Genomic DNA, 17498 nt, shown 5'->3' on the forward strand with positions numbered 1-17498 from the left:
CTGTGTAATACTATTGGTTTATAACATCGGTGAGATGGTAGGGTTGTCAATGCCGCCACCAATAAAGGACCTCTTTCTCTATGCTGCTGCTAGTGGGTGGGAAGTGGAGGATATAAGTGGTACAAGTTGTGGTGGTAGCAAGTTGGGGGGGGGGGTAAGAGGAGGGGGAGGCGAAGTTATTAAGGGCATTATGGTCACTTTATCTCAAAATGCAAGCAATTTTGAGTATTTAACTTATAATGTTTATCAATTTTTTTATTTAAATAACGCGTTATCACGTATCGCTTTATTAATACCAAATTTGAAAATGAATAAATTTACTTTATTAACCCCGACAAAATGTACAACCGGTCATACGGTGAAGATCAACTCCATCAACTCTTGCCTAGCCCTTCTAGACTTCTAGTGTCCCAACCATTTCTACTTTCAATATTTTTTAACCTTCACCTTCTCTCTTACTCTATTATCCTTGTTTTACGCCGCAGAAAACACCAGTGAGTGTAATAGGCATTAGGCAACCCCCAAACAAGAGAGGTTTCTGAATGAATTTGAACTGAATGGCGCTTCTTGTTTTCAGACCTCGCCATTTCTCTCTTCGCCTTCTCATGGCCACTGCTTCTTCTTCTTCTTCACGTTTCCTTTCTTCTTCCTCTTATCTTCACTCATGTCCTCCTCCTTCTCTCACCTCCTCTTTTCCCCATACTCTAAGGTCTCTTTCTCCCTCATTTACTACTTCTTACTTTAACTTTTTTATCTGGGTATTGTATAATTGGGGTTTTTTTTTTTATCGACCCTTTTTTGAAAATTTCATCTTTGCTACAAAAAATTTCTGGGCATTTTGTTGGGTTTTCTCAATTTTTGCTATGAGCAATGTTTTGGTGTTGTTTAGAATTAGTCTTTTCTGGGTTTATATAAATTATGCTGTATTTTGCTTTGTTTAGTTTATTATTACTGTCTATATTTTGAGGTTTTATGCTTTGTTTAATTGATTTGATGATTTTTGGTGTTGTTAATTTTGTTGGGAATTTGTGGGTATAGGGTTAATTTCAGATTGAGGAGGGTTTCTAATGGTGCAGTGGTCAGAAATGTGGCATTTCCCAGAGCATATATATCTTCTAGTACTGCCACTGAGTCTCCTCAGGAAAATATGGCTTCTAAATCATATGGGTCTGACCAAATTCAGGTATACTACTAGCTTCATCGTGTTCGCGTCCAGTATTATTAATCTTAGCTTCATCATGATATTGTATGCCAATGAGTTTTTGCTTCTCCATTGTGTTGTTCTGTGTTTTGCTATCCATCTACTTGATGTTGATAATCAAGGAGTTAATATGGTATTGATTGTGATATGTGCTAATTGCATATATGTTTTTACCTGTAATTGGACTTTACAATCGGAGTAAATTATGAGATAATGAGATGTTTATTATCATGTGGTAGCGTTTGAGGTATTGTAGACTTGTAGAGTGCCGTTTTTCTACTTAAAATCATTACTAAGGGTGTTTTATATGATGCATTGACAATTTACCTTGCTTTAGGGGCCAACTTAGCCAAACACACCAAGAAAGGAGGATAATTTAATTGTATATGTTCAACATGTGGAATATCTCTGTGTTTCCCTGACCTTTTTTAAGCAACCTTAGTGTCGGGTGTTAATATGCAATGTGTGGGAAGCTTTAGAATCTTTCTAATAATTGACTGAATAGAGGACTAGAGTAGATCCTTGGTGAAGATGTTGTTCTTTCATCTGGTCTTGTTTTTCTTAATGATTGATTTGACTTCATTATAGATTAGATGAATGTGTGTCATCTTTCTCTGATTTACTGCGCAATTGTGTTCGCAGCTTGAGGTTTAATTTATACAGTATGATATATGTATGGCTTATATGTTGTGATAATTGCTTGGCACAGGTCTTACAGGGCTTGGATCCTGTTAGAAAAAGACCAGGGATGTATATTGGAAGTACAGGTTCTCGGGGTTTGCATCATTTGGTACCTACCTTTCTGAATTAGTGAATTATATTTTTTTTAGCTATTTGAGCCTTTGAGGTCCAAATGATGTCTTATTATAATATTATGGTTAGAAATTAGAGAATTATGAACTTGTGAACTTAAACTGACTCTAATATGGGATCTTTCAGGTTTATGAAATCCTTGATAATTCTGTTGACGAGGCACAAGCAGGATATGCCTCAAAGATTGATGTTATCCTGTATGCTGACAACTCTGTGAGCATTACTGACAATGGGCGTGGGGTATGGAACATCAAATTCCAATATTTGCACTTCTTTGATAGTTTGATTATGTTTGAGTGTAACTTAGTGGTATATTTCACACAAAGTTTTCTGTTAATTGTGGTAGAACATCCCAACCCCTTTACCCAAAGGCATTGCTGAATAAACATCAAACAGTGCCTTGATACAGCAGTTGACTGCTTTGGCTTCCCCTGATTTCTCATTATCATCCATTGGTGATAAGATTGGTTTCTGCCCACTTTCCATTTGCCTTAGATGCCGAACTTCGTTCATATAGTCCTCCTTTTCTTTTTTCTTTCCCCCCCCTCTTTGGTGGATAAAATTTCCTGTGAATAAAATAAATACACCGAAATAATTCTATTCTTTCTAGTCCCTATTTAAGTTAATACCTAGTATCTTTTATTTTTGCAGGGAGACTAAGGATAATGAAAAGGTTGAGAGAAAAAATGAGTGAGTGTGGGCCCCAACGTAGAAAATGCTGACTTATATATGAGGTGGACTTACAAAATAATTTGAAGAAAATATAGCAATATACATAGATAAGTTTGAACCAAACAATAGTAATAGGATATTAGGATAAGTCTTCCATTCCAACCTAAGACATGTTTGCAATTCATACTCTCTTATGAGGTGTATTGATGCTTACATTTACATTTCCAACAATGATTTTTATATCTTTTGTGTGCTTGAGTAGATGAGTATGTGGCTAAGCAAAAATGACTGCAGAAACATGTACAAATATACTTCCTATGACTTATATAAAATAAGGTAGTTGGCGTAATTTTGTGGCTATATTTTATCCACAAGCATCATGACTAAATAATTACGAAATACTTCCTCCGTTTACTTGACTAACATTCCTAAAATGGAAATGCCATATTACATGACCCATTCTATATTAGGTTTGATTTTGGTTGTCAGATTCACTAAACTACCCTTATAAAGTGCATGTGGGTTAACATTACATGTTCTTTCAAAGGATAATAATGTAAACCATGTGCACCAATTGCCCTCTCCCCTCCCCCCCCCCCCCCCTCAAATATTATGGCAAAGGCTATGGTTCCAGTAAAGTAAAACAGAGGAAGTATTACTTTAGATGATGATTAGCGTATGTGTCTATAATGGGTTTTTTCTTGAATCCTGCTTCTACCTTTAGCTGTTTCTTTGTGGAAATGAACTGATTTTTATCATGAAATTCATGACCTATAATTTCGTTGTATCTATTTATAGATAATGCATACCTTAAAGGTGGCCTGAGTACTTCAGTCCCTTCATACCTTTTTACCTCCCACTCTGTGTTTTTCTCTGTGAATGTATTGCATGTATTCACTAACTACTTATCTAGGTTCTGCTTCAGCATTATAGTAGCTCTGGTAAATGATACTACAATCATTAATATTTATTACTGGCTAAATCATTAAGCTTGCCGATGATTGATAGGGTTTTTCTATATAGTAACCTTGATATTTTCACTTTTCTACGTTGTGCCCCAACATATATCACTTTCCACACTATAACCCCAATATACGTTTTGTTTCCATACGGTAACCTTGCCATTATCCCGCCGTTAAAAATTCCGTTAGTGGAGCTCATTCTTCATTCATTAGCATTTTTTTATCGATTTGCTCATTGAAAAATATTCCGTTATTATTTTTTTTTATCGATTTAATACACCAAACGAGTCATTTACGTTATTTTTTTGTGAAATCTGAGTTCAATTTGGACCCTTAAAGACCAAAATAGCCCCCAAACCTTTAAAGGAACATTTTCCAACTCGCAAATCGATAAAAAAAATTAATAAATAGATAGTGGGCCCCACCAACGGTTTAACGGCAGGATAATGGCAAGGTTAACAGGGTTATTATATAGAAAAACCCAATATATTTTTTTGGTGTTTAGAGAGCCACAAAAGTGGGTGATGAAATTTGATCCCAAGATCTCTTGGAACTGGGTGGGGAGCTCTAACCACTTGAGCTATCCCTCACTCTCATTGATAAATATATTTTAAGTGTTGTGATATTTATAATTATCTACCTAGAGGCATCAAGCTAGTGTCCACGATAATTCATGTGTAAACTGCATATTGTGGACATCTTCCTTGATATATTTAGTCATATAAGGAGTGACATATCACTTTATTGCAGATTTTGACTTTTTTTTTTTTCTTTTCATATTGTTGTTTCTATTCTAATTATTTTTTGTCGTCTGTATGTTGCAGATCCCAACTGATGTTCATCCAGTAACGAAGAAATCTTCTTTGGAAACTGTCTTAACGGTAAAACCTTAGAAGAAAACCAGGATAGAAGTTGCAATGGGATTAAATTTCTTTCATTCCAATTTTTACGTTACAATTGCAATATCCCCCCCCCCCCTCCCTACCCTCTTGGTCTGCTTTTGAAAATCCCTAATTAGGTTCTGATAAATTGACTTATGGTATCAGAACTTGTGAGTTTGTGTTATTACATACATGTTTGTGTGACAGCCACTTTGTAGCATTGTTCAGCTTTGTGTATTAGGTTTTTTGCCGTAGGAGCTTCACTAAATAAGATGCCTTTAACCCTCCATACGATTAGAATTATTTTGGCTTGTTATGTCTGTATTGCATATTCCCCATTTTTTTTCTTTAGCTGTGTTTAGTAGCTTTCATGACTTTTGTGGTACTGAAAGGTGACCAGGAAGCTTAATGATCAATTTGGCATTCCTGATTAAGAAACACTGATGCTTGCCTAGTTCATGCAGAGTTATCACATCTTGAGTCTACTAATGAAGCTTGGTTTAATCTATCGTCTTTGTGCTCCTCTGTTTATTGCACTTGTGGTTGCTTTGTGAACGGTTGGTTTATGTGCAAAGTTACAGTGGTATTCTGCCCCTTGTTGATTTAGTGTGATTGAGTAACCGGTGAGTAGGTGATGGGTTTAAGAACATATGGCTGCCAAAAATTTGGATGAGTGTTGCAAATGGGATAATTGAGTAGCAAGAGTAGTAATCTATACCCTCTATGATACGGTTATTATGCTTTGCTTTAACAGATAGTAATTGCAGAAAGTGAGCTGCTGTGTTTAATTGAAAAGAAGATATGGTTATTGTTCTTATTAATATGAAAAAATTTATCTGGTTGGCAGTGGTGGCCATATGAGTATAGAACATGGCAAGCTGTAATTGTCTGTTAGAATTCATTGCTCATGGTGAAAATATACTCTGTTTATTGAACTATTTTGCTGCATAACATGTGCTTCCTATAGTAAATTCTAACAGTATTGAATGATGGCTGCTAATTTATGCAGGTCTTACATGCAGGTGGGAAATTTGGTGGTTCGAGTAGTGGGTACAGTGTATCAGGAGGATTGCATGGTGTAGGTCTATCAGTTGTCAATGCATTATCAGCGGTAGGTACTTCGTTTATGATTCAGAAGTATTTACTTCTTTTTTTGTGTGTGATTCTTATGTTTTGTCTTGATGTGTAGTCTGTCGCAAGATTGAGAAAAAATTTCGAAGTTATTTCAATTATGCTAGTTGCAATATTGCTCCCCCTTGGAGAAGACTTTAATGGTTGACCTTTGACACTTCAAAAATTCTACTTTCAAACACACAACAGACATTTTCTGGGTACACAAATATATTGGGTAATTCGGCCTTAGGCATCCCATGATTTAGGAGCAACAAAATTGCTCTAGGCCTATAGCCTTTTTTGCGCTCTGTCATCTGATATTGCAGTATGCTTATTGACATTGGCTTAAGACCCTGGGTTTTTCATTCAGTTGCCACTGTATATGCTTTTGCATCACATTTATATTCATATTCTTGTCTTATGTTTCTTCTGGATGGAGGTCAAAAAATAAGAAAAGAATCTCTCTTAATACTATCAAATCGAAAGATGCAACTACCATGCAAAGGTGTTTCGGTCTCTGATGCTCTACTAGTATTATGTAGGCTCTGGAAATCACAGTTTGGCGAGATGGAATGGAGTACAAGCAGAAATATGCCCGTGGAAAGCCTGTGACAAATCTGTCATGTCTTGTGCTTCCACCAGATTCTGAGGATCGCCAAGGAACATCTGTCAGGTTTTGGCCTGATAAAGAAGGTAACTGAGGAGCAGTGTATCTTTGCTATGTTTTCTCTGTATTGACTTTGTTACTTGGCAAATGCTGTTTCTTTGTATTACAATTTTCCTTTTAAATTTGGCTGCTAATTCTACTTTTATAATGACAATTTCATTGCAGTATTTACGACTGAAATTGAGTTCGACTATGACACAATAGCTGGGCGTATTAGGGAGCTTGCGTTTTTAAATCCCAAGGTAAAGTATTGACAATGTATTTGGATACTCTAAATTTTGAGTAAGATGTTTTTATATGCGGTGGTGGCTTGGTGTTGATAGATTTATGAGGCTAATTCTTTTTGCTAATTGGTTGTATGAATTATATTGGTAATTGATCGTTGCGCCTTTGTTTTTCGTCTTTTGCTTTTTAATTTATTGGAATTGCAGGAGAGGATATATATAACTTCTATTCACTAGTTGGGGATATTGACTGAAAGCATCTCCTTTCCGCTTTTACTTCCTGTTTGCAGCTTACCATTGCTTTTAGCAAGGAGAGTGAAGATCCGGAGAAGAGTCGGTATAATGAATATTACTATGCTGGTGGGTTGGTTGAATATGTGAAATGGCTAAACGTTGATAAGGTATGTTTTCCATGATGACATTCCATTTCTGAATTTTGCTCCATATTTTCACATTATTTTGCTTGCTAATGCTGGAATGTGCATCCAGAGACCAATTCATGATGTCGTTGGGTTTCACAGAGAAATAGATGGTGTAACTATTGATGCAGCTTTACAGTGGTAGGCTTTTATATCTGCGTTTATATCTGGACTTTTCATAGCTTCTTATTGTTAAGCGTTGCATTTATTTATTTTTGTTCTTTTTATTGCATTGCCTCTGTCTATTCTTTTACATTTGTTTGTGTTGGTTTTGATATATCGTATAGGTTTTGCTTTATATTTGTATCCTTTGGCTGTTATCTGATTTTGAGAGTAGACATTAGATATGACAACCCCACAAATTCCCTGAGAAAATACTGTAGGAATTTTGATATGTTGAGTTGCATTTTAATCTTCTCAATAGCTATATATGTCGGGATTTTTCCTGTAATTATTTAATATTGGTTATTTAGATGTTGATTTCTCTGAGTTTACTTGCTAAGCTTAATGTGATGGATATTTTGTTTTCTAAAGTTTGGCTTCAAGTTTTCCTTTGTCAGGGTAGTCTCCCAACTATACTTGCATCTATGACTTTACTTCCCCTTAATCTTATCGTGTTAGGGTGGTCTGCCAACTATTTTTGTATCTATGACTTTGCTTAAGGGGAATTGATATTTAGTGATAAAAAATCGCAAATAAGTTGATAAGGTATGCTATGAACTTATTTTTTCTAATCTGATATGTTTGAACTTATTTTCTAATCTGATCTGAAATAATTAATGAGGCACTTGAATAAGGTGAACTAAACATTACGTTGGTTTTGTTTGTTTAGATTTTGCAACAACGTTTGCCCTTGTATTAGCTGTATATGAGACGAATTCCTTCTACCTGGTTGGATTAAACTGCTAAATTTTTGTAGGTGTTCGGATGCATATTCAGATACAATCTTGGGATATGCCAATAGCATACGCACTGTTGATGGCGGTACTCACATTGATGGCTTCAAGATGTCATTGACAAGAACTCTGAACAGTTTGGCAAAGAAATCAAAAGCTAACAAGGTGCATTGATTTTCTTCATTTTTGATCTTTCCTTGGATCCAATGTACTAGTATTCTATGATAATTGTTTTACGAAACAGGATGCACTTGCAAACTATGATGAATTCCCATAACATCTCTTCTTGTAACGCGTTTAAATTTGTATTGTTTTTGTTTGTACAATGTAAGAGCTTAATTTTACTTTCAGGACAAAGATCTTACTTTAAGTGGCGAACATGTAAGGGAAGGATTAACTTGTGTAATTTCTGTCAAAGTGCCAAATCCAGAGTTTGAAGGACAGACAAAGGTTTTTTTTAATTACTCCTTTTCTCCTCTTTTGTGGCTCAATAACCTTAAGATGTTTGCAGTTACATTCTTGAAAGTTGAAGACTGATGCTATGATGTCCATGGTTGATAGACAAGGTTAGGAAATCCAGAAGTTCGGAAGGTGGTGGATCAATGTGTGCAAGATTATCTCGTGGAGTATTTAGAGTTGCATCCTGATGTTTTAGATTCGATCGTTTCAAAGGCTTTGAATGCTCTCAAGGTAAGTTTGTGATAAATCTTGATTTATAAATTTATGTTCAGTAGACATTGTGTAGCTGACCTTATTACTAAACTGCAAGGCTCTTTTATTAATTTTTGTTTCAGGCTGCTCTGGCTGCCAAAAGGGCAAGGGAGCTAGTGAGGCAAAAGAGTGTCCTGAAGTCATCTTCGCTTCCTGGAAAACTTGCTGATTGCTCTGCCACAAACCCTGAGGAAGCAGGTAATTATAGTGACTTTTCTCATTTAGGTCCGAAGAGCTGAGTTGCAAGACTAAGGAAATGGATAGTGACTTTTCTCATTTAATTATTGTCGTCTGATATTCAAAATGCGTTCTTTGCTGCAAGTAATTATCCACTACATTTCCAATTTGGCAATATATATATTTTTTCTGAACTTTATTCTTCTATTTTGCAATAAGAAACTAGATCAGGCCTTTTGAGTTCTGACTGACCTGCATTGAAATTTGAACCTAAAGGCTTTGTATTGGGCATCAAAATCAGATATAAGCTCTCCAAACCTATTACTAGTTGATATTTACTGTAAACTCTAAAAACTAGATGAGACTAGTCAAATTACATCATGTTTTATGGGGCTAGCACCAATTCATCAGTGGTTTCCGCATTTCCACTATCTATTGCATATGCACATGCATATTGCAATGAACATTATATGTGGCGGATTCATCAAAGAGATTAACTTTATATGCTAAATTGCCTAAATGTAAAACTCAAGTGCTCAACTTTAAGCCTGATCAGTGGGTCCTTTCCATCTTATCTCTTTGATGTTTGATCTTTTAAATATTTATCTTTTTACAATCGCCACCTGGGCGTTCTTTTTTGGTGAATGTTGATTTGTCCTAGGGTCAGTATTCATCTTTAGTGAGAAATTTTATGCTATTTTAAATTTGGCTTTTGTGTGCCAATAAATATCTTTTTTCCTGTTGATTAATATTTAACAATTATATCTTCGTTACCGTTTACTATCTGTCTCTTATTGTAAGTAACAATGTGATTTTAGAGTGAGACTACTTATCTAATGTTGGATGACATATCCCAAGAATCTTTATGTTTGGTAGTAAGACTAGATTCTGGGGTAGCTTTTTATCGTAGGAAGTCAAACTGCCAGTAGAATACTTGGAATAGAACATTTGCTGAAGAAAAGTATATGAGAAAGTTGCACTAGAAAGTCTAGAATTTTGATGTGTAGGTTTATAATGCTAGGTCCCCTCCCCAAATGTTCAAATTTTTATGAGATTTGTTTTCTTAAAATCTTAGTGATAGGTTTCTTCCTGATGAACAGAAGGTAGATATTTCGGTAAGTGGTGGGTATTCCTGAAATTTAGTACATGCAATATCTGTAGCTGTATTAGAGAGTAATGCCAACGATCAACCTTAAAGTATCTGGGTGAAATTTCCCCTACCCCCCCCCCCCTCTCATGCAAAAAGGTAAATAGGAATAACACATAGGGTGAATTCTTTGCTACTTCTAAATCTTTTTGTTCCCTAAAAGTTGAGGGATTTCATAGCTATTCCTGGTGCTAAATCTGCTAGTATCATTGTGTAATGTGTTAAAGAATTGGAAGATTTTTAAAGAAATCAAACCTCAAAAACAGTGTGGAGTCTTGGAGGCCCATATTGTTTTTAATTTTCTGTCCATTGCTTTACTAAATTATCTTGGTATTGAATTATGCCTGCAGAAATATTTATTGTTGAAGGAGATTCAGCTGGTGGAAGTGCAAAACAAGGCCGAGATAGACGCTTTCAAGTGAGTTATTACACCTTGTACTTGAAGCAACTGTTAAATCTGTGTGCTAAAGGAGTAAAGGTGGTTCGTGTGCCATTGCATTGAATTGTTTATGTAAAATGTGCTTTTTTTTTAACCTTATTTCTCAAACTGGTTTTTCTGTTGATTTGTGAGAAAAGAATATCATTATTTGATCTGGAGTAAGAATATCAATGATAGGAGTTCAACTTTCTTCCATAAAACAGCTTTTTCCTTGTAAGGGAGGAAGGTAGACAGTCAATAGATAAAGGATGTCACAAACCGTAGTTAAGAATTGTTGGTGCTTTTTATGTGCTGTCTTGAAAACATGTTTTATGCAAGGGAGCTTATATTTTCCCTTTTCTCTTTGATATATATTTTTTTCAATGGACTGAAATAAATTGTTATGCCCTCTGTTTTTTCTTAAATGCAACACTTTGACCATGCGGATTTTCATGCGGTTGAGTTGAAGTTATTATATGTGTAAGTGGGGTTTTGGGGAATTAAAAATGATAAAAATAAACGTGATAAGGGTATGTAGTTTATGTAAAAGTAAGTGACGTGATTGAAGAGAAATATTAAGAAAGTGTGAGTGGGATAGAAGTGGGTTTCATTAAAAAAAAAAACAGAGGGAGTATATTTTAGTTTTTCTGTGATGGATATCAGATTTAGGTTAGTATCTTCCATTTATTCTAGGATGATTGACAAATTTGAGAAAATTTGTAGAATACTCCCTCTGTATCTAAAGAATTGCCCCTTTTTTAATTTTGGTCTGTCCCTAAAAAGTGCCTCAATTTCTTTTTGACTGACATGGTTCCAACAAATCCTCTCTAGTATATTTCTTACCTCACATCCTAAACAACAAAACTACCTAACCATTTATACAACTTTTAATCAAGTGAAAAGAGATGAATGGGGTAACCTTTAAAGGGTAGAGGGAGAACAAAGTGATGCTGTAATACATCCTTTATGCATAACACAGAAGTGAATTTTTTTTTATTGAATTCTTCAACTTTCCTTTTGACTGACGCTATCAGTAATATGCTTGCTATGATATTTCTTGAACTCCTTCATTTACCACCTTTTATTTCCCCTTTGGCAATGTGGCAAAATAAATAAATCTGTGTTTCCATCCTCTTGACTTCATCACTTACTTGGTGAGCTTAGATGTAAATCACTATTTAACTTGCATGTATTACTTGTTGTCTTTGAACATCACTAGTGCTTCAGTACGATCAAGATTTATGCTATTGAGGGCTTTATTCACAGTTTTAGCATTAAAAGTGTAAGATAGGACTTACCTTGTTGTCTTGAGGTGAAAGAGGCTACAGTTTTGTGTATGCACATGATCTTTGGTTGAAAAGTTTAATCTATTACATAATGCTTTCCCTGAAAATATTTCCTTGCAGGCTATCCTGCCCTTGCGAGGTAAAATTTTAAATGTTGAGAGGAGGGATGATGCAGCTATGTACAAGAATGAAGAGATTCAAAACCTAATTCTTGCTTTGGGACTTGGAGTGAAGGTACCAGTGGATCTTATTTTAATATAAAATCTGTTATGATTTTTTACTTATCTTTATTGACTAGTTATCTTTTACCAGGGTGAAGATTTCAAGATGGAAGATCTTCGCTATCATAAGATTATTATTTTAACTGATGCTGATGTTGATGGTGCTCATATTAGAACTTTATTGCTAACATTTTTCTATAGATATCAGGTATATGCTGGACTTTGGTGGAAAAACTGTAAGTTATGCATCTAAAGCTGTGTATACAAGTAAGTCTAATGTGTATGAGGCTTCTTTCTTGCAGAAAGCTTTATTTGATGCAGGTTGCATTTATGTGGGAGTTCCTCCCCTATACAAGGTATCGTTATTCTTCTGGCACTGTGGTCAATCTGGAGGAGTTGAGGAATTTAAGCTCATACACACCTCCTTGCTTATGGGTTCCTATTATTTATTTTGTACCTTTGCCTTCAGGTTGAAAGAGGGAAACAATTTTATTATTGTTACAGTGAAGCTGAACTTAAAAAACTCCAGAGTACCTTCCCTTCAAATGCATCATACAACATTCAGAGATTTAAAGGTATAATAAGAATCGCTTTCATTCATGATATGCTATCATTTATTAAAATGCATATGGGTTTTCATGTCTTCTTACTGAACCAGTGATTTATTCATCTTGGTTTTAGGATTGCTCTTTCCGAAATTCTTTAATTGCTTTCCCTAGTTTAATGGCATCATAAATATGTAAATACGAGCTCAGACAAGTAATTCTGTATTTGCATCTTTAGCATGTAAATTATTTGGGTTCTGAACATATCTTGAAGAAACAAAAAATTTTGGCCCGTTGCTATATGAAAAGATTGGTTACAGTTATGCTAATGTCTAATGATGACTTGATTACTAAAGCACTATCAAACATGTTCCTGCTGGTAACCCTGAATTCTAATTCGTATGTCAGAAGGAACAGGGCTTCTCCTTCATCTATGTGATCATACATATGATTTGTTTGCAGATCTTATTCAATGTAGTATGTTCTGAATAGAACAGTTTTTTTTTTTTTTTTTTTTTTTTTTTTTTTTTTTTTTTTTTTTTGCTCTATTGTCTGATTTAAGTATATCGTAGGGTTGGGTGAGATGATGCCTGCTCAACTTTGGGAAACAACAATGGATCCAGAAAGTCGATTGCTGAAACAGTTGACGGTAGAAGATGCGGCTCAAGCAAATCTTGTTTTCGCCTCACTCATGGGAGCCCGGGTAAGTCATTTCAGTGTGCTTGTTCTTTTCATTATTTTCCATTACCTATGGGGGATTTCGAGCCAGTGTTATTTCTTTCCGCTATGGGATTTAATATGGATATAATTTCTTCCTATGTTATAAAGTACCATTCAATAATTCACAATGGCAAGTTGATATGAATGTCTTGGATGGTAGTAATTCTTGGATGCATGAACTGGACTAAGATTTCTCTGTTTTTTGCTCTTTCTTGTGTGTCAAAATAAATGAGTTAGCATGACGCTTTTGCTGCAATTTTCCAGGTTGATGGACGCAAGGAGCTTATACGAAATGCAGCTAACATTATCGACCTTGAGCAGTTAGATATATAAGAAATATTCTGTGGATATGCACTGATTACAGCTTTTTACCCGAGACATTGCCATATAGCCTGAAGTGTCGCGTAGGGTGTCCTCTTCGAGCTTATGAGTATTCAAAGATCAATCCCGAAACTAATGCTCTTCTGCAGAATAGTGGAAGCATTTTCCACATTTCTTGTCTTTTCAGGAAGGTTTCAAGTGCTAGAAGTTATTCATGTCTCAGGATTTTGCTAGTTTTTGTAGGTGTCATATTATGTTCAAGCATATGATTATAGTCCCTCCCAATTAGCGTAGAAATGAATGGTTTTGGCTAATTTTCTATTAGATTTGTCGCATTCATTTCATATGTATAGTTTTGTAGCAATCACATTTATACAGTTTGTAATCTAGATATTTAATGGAGCTCTTTTAATTCCAGCGCAGATCTGTGTGTACCAAATTATGAGTTTAATTTTTGATAGAATTTTTAAATACATTTAAATAATTGATATTTCTATATCTGTATTTTGTAGACAGGTTAATGAGAATTAATCACCAAATATTTAAGAACAAAATGTTATGGGACAATTTCTGTACTGAGGTAATCATCACCTTAATATCTTGTTCAGCATTTAATCATGGTAATTCGTGCTTGATTCTATATTAATTTATAATTTGTCTTTTACCTCATATATTGATTTACGTATATATATATTTTTTTAAAAGTCTATTATATTTAGAGAAAATCCAAGTTTATTTCCCTCCGTCCCCGAAAGAACGACCTATTTGGCCTAATTTTAGTCCCAAAAAGAATGACCCATTAGGATTAAAATACCCACCAATTTACAACAATATTTGTGCAAAATTAGCTTTTCTATATAAAATTTTGTTTTTCCATATATTTTTAATACTACTAGTTGAGCCATTGCGCGCGATGCGTGCGATAGCCCAATAAACACGGAATGTGTGAGTTAAATTTTTCCGTTAAATTTATGGACATTTCTTATTGTATTTAGGTAATGTATGTAATGGGTAGTGCAACAATATATATTCTGTGTTAAGAATGAGTTAAGAATATATATTTTGTGTTAAGAATGAGTTAAGATGTAGGTATTAATTTAGAGGGCGTATAATTTTTATTTAAGATTACGAGCTATTGATTTATTAGTAATTTTTATAAAGTGCTGATATAACGTGTAATATTTTTATAAGTATGTCTTTTTTTTTTTTTTTTTTTATTTGCGAACAGTTGTATTATGTGGAAATTGTTTGTCTAAAAATAGGAAAATTGGCCAAGAAATACTATGTGTCGTGACAAATCGTAATGTAAAGTTAAAGATAGTACAAATGGTTAACACACGTGTGCATGGACATTGTGCATATAATGAAATTTATGAAAAGGAACTTTCTATTTTTGCCTGTTTTTAAAATGTAAGTACAACCATAGAATATGTAAAGGTTTTGAACGGCTGTACTGATGAAGTCATACAGTCATAGTTCTTTATTATTTCAAGAAACCTTCATCATTGCTTTGATCGGTCAATTCATGTACTTATATTGCGTGGTGTATAGCCTTCTCTATCCCTGTGCTCTGTCCTTCTTTTCCAATTTTTTTTTCTGTAAAATTTTAATTACAATTTCTGCCAATGGGTAGCACTGACAGTACTGCGACTTCCGGGAAGGTTTTCTCACCACCAATCTGGAGGTCGAATGATCGGAAGTCACAAAAAGAAAACGTAGCTAGCTTTCGTTTGTATACCATTGAAATGAAGATGAAGATGGATAGGCATCTAGAATTCCTTGAACAAGGAAATTCAAAGGTGGAAAACAAGAAAGAAAAAGGGGAAACAAGTAATAAGAGAAGACGGGGTGTTAAGAAGGATGGCTGCGGAGAATGGCCTGTTATCATTGTTGATTCAGACAATGATGAAGGGGAACCCAAAGACAAGGAAGGTGCTGGTGTAAAAGAGAAAATAGAGGAAGGTGAAGAAGAAGATGATAGTGAGGAAGATGAAGCTGAGAGCGAGGAAGATGAAAAGACTGATGAAAATCCTGAAAGTGATGTCAATTCTGACTCAGAAACTGAGTCTGAGAAAGAAGCTGTTGTTGATTCAGGCGAAGAAGTAGAATCAAGCCATGATGTCTATGATGGTGCTGATGATGATGGCAGTGGTTCAGATTCTTCTTTTGGAAATCAGCAACAGGGAAATCCAGAAACAAGTGAAGATTCTTCGATGTTTCGTATGAAAATTTCTGACTAATCGTATACTATCTGTTGGCTAAGTTTTTTTGGGGGGTTTTAGTTGTAGTATTGGTAGGGTATAAACTTAAAGTTTCCTAAGTTTGGTTGTTAGTTTCTGGCAGTAAATTATCTTGGTGTATCCTGGCGTTTTTAGGTGTTGTAGTGTCTTTTTGGAATGTTAGATGCAGGGAACTAATTAGCTGATGGGAAGCTTATGGTCAATGTAATTAGTAAGGGAACATAGTAGGTTGTAATTATCGCAAAATAAGATTTTGCTCTTAGTGGAGATCGAACGTTCCTTCCATAGACAGAAAAATTTCTACAAGCAAATCCTGGCGGATTCTGGTGATAATAACAATAATCACCGCGATCCTCCGACTGGTTCTAGCGATTCAGAGACATCATCAGACGCAGAATCAGAGATGACGGTTCCAAAGAAGCTTAGTGATTATTCACAACCAAAGCTTACGGATTTTCCACATCTCACCCCTACTCCGGCTCTTGATGGGGTTCAATTTGAAATTAAACCTCAATTTATAACGATGATAGAGAGGAAGCAATTTAGTGGAGCTAAGGGTGAAGACCCGAATCTTCACATTGCCGACTATTGTCAATATTGTAACACCATCAGGCAAGTCGGGGTCACTCAAGACCAAATCAGGGAGATTCTCTTTCCCTTCTCTTTAACTGGAAAAGCTAAATTGTGGTTTAATGGCTTGAATAGAACTACACTTGGTATAACTGACTGGGAAACTCTTGTTTTGAATTTCTATAACAAGTACTACCCTGCAGAGAGAACAGCCGTACTACGGAGTGCGATCCAGAACTTTGCCCAAGAAGCCGATGAATCTTTATATGAGGCTTGGGAGAGGTTCAAGGATTTACAAAGAGATTGACCTCACCATAATTTAGCGCAATGGCAGTTAATCCAAGCCTTTTATAATGGCCTTGGAAATTCTTCTCGAATAATTTTAGATTCTGCAGCTAGTGGGAGATTTATGAATCTTGATGTTGAAGATGCAGGTCAAGTTATTGAAGACATGGCGATACACAATTCCCAATATGGGAATCCTAGAGGATTTGCGAACAAGGGGAAACATAGTGTTGACTCTGTATCCTTTTTGCAAGCTCAACTGACCTCTATTTGCCAAAAATTAGATAATCTGAGCACTGCTAATGTAGCTAATGTTTCTGCGATTAATAATAATTCTAATGAGGCCTTCAGTGAAAAATTGTGGTATTGTAGGTCATTGGGAGCAAGATTGCAGGAGTTCCGTGGAGCAAGTTAATGCCTTCCAATCTTATAGGCAGAATAACCCATACTCCAACACCTACAATCCTGGGTATCGGAATCATCCGTACCTTTCCTACCGGAGCACTAAAATCCACCACCACAAGAACCACAGACGCTACAGCAACAACAACAGAAATATTATCATCCCAATGCTAGCCAGAAGAACCAACCACAACAACCCTCCTCATCTTCTGACCCTTCTCTGGTGGAAATTAGAGCAATGTTGGCTAATATGCAAAAGCACATGGAGAGTAGAGATGCGACAATTGATCAAATTCTAGCGCATAATAAAATTGTAGATAATCAAATTGCGCAACTTTCTGCTACCCTACAAGCTCGCCAACAGGGAGCTCTGCCGGCACAGCGACTAGGCCTACGGATCAAGCATTTGCAGTTACCCTAAGGAGTGGTTCAAACTATGAAGGGCCCTCTATGCCCAGAGTTGATGAACCTGTTTTATTAAATAATGCTAATCTTGATTCCGTTAAACCAAACAATGTAGTTGATAGCCCTGCAGGGATAAAGGATAGTACTAACATATCTAATCCTACATTGCAGGGTATGACTCCAGAGAAGGTGGCTACTCCAG

General features: G+C 35.5%; 1 protein-coding gene and 1 non-coding gene across 2 annotated transcripts; one reads left to right on the forward strand and one right to left on the reverse strand.

Annotated features, from left to right (window-relative positions):
• Window positions 1–496: 496 nt before the first annotated feature.
• Window positions 497–13981, forward strand: LOC145632324 (DNA gyrase subunit B, chloroplastic/mitochondrial-like). The gene is made up of 21 exons (XM_081684670.1): window positions 497–709; window positions 1039–1183; window positions 1911–1991; window positions 2141–2254; window positions 4473–4529; window positions 5539–5640; window positions 6185–6335; window positions 6475–6551; window positions 6824–6934; window positions 7023–7093; window positions 7872–8013; window positions 8200–8298; window positions 8410–8538; window positions 8643–8757; window positions 10234–10301; window positions 11708–11821; window positions 11900–12016; window positions 12111–12164; window positions 12278–12383; window positions 12926–13056; window positions 13338–13981. Exons 1-21 carry the CDS (start codon window positions 558–560, stop codon window positions 13404–13406), a joined length of 2205 nt encoding a protein of 734 aa, XP_081540796.1. The 5' UTR covers window positions 497–557; the 3' UTR covers window positions 13407–13981.
• Window positions 13982–16418: 2437 nt separating this feature from the next.
• LOC145633398 (small nucleolar RNA R71) lies at window positions 16419–16525 on the reverse strand. Its single transcript, XR_014112726.1, has one exon. It is a non-coding gene; the product is annotated as a small nucleolar RNA R71 (small nucleolar RNA).
• Between the last annotated feature and the right edge of the window lie 973 nt (window positions 16526–17498).

This window comes from Chenopodium album, chromosome 5 (genome assembly GCF_948465745.1).
Source record: "Chenopodium album chromosome 5, dcCheAlbu1.1, whole genome shotgun sequence".
Classification (NCBI taxonomy): Eukaryota; Viridiplantae; Streptophyta; class Magnoliopsida; order Caryophyllales; family Amaranthaceae; genus Chenopodium; species Chenopodium album.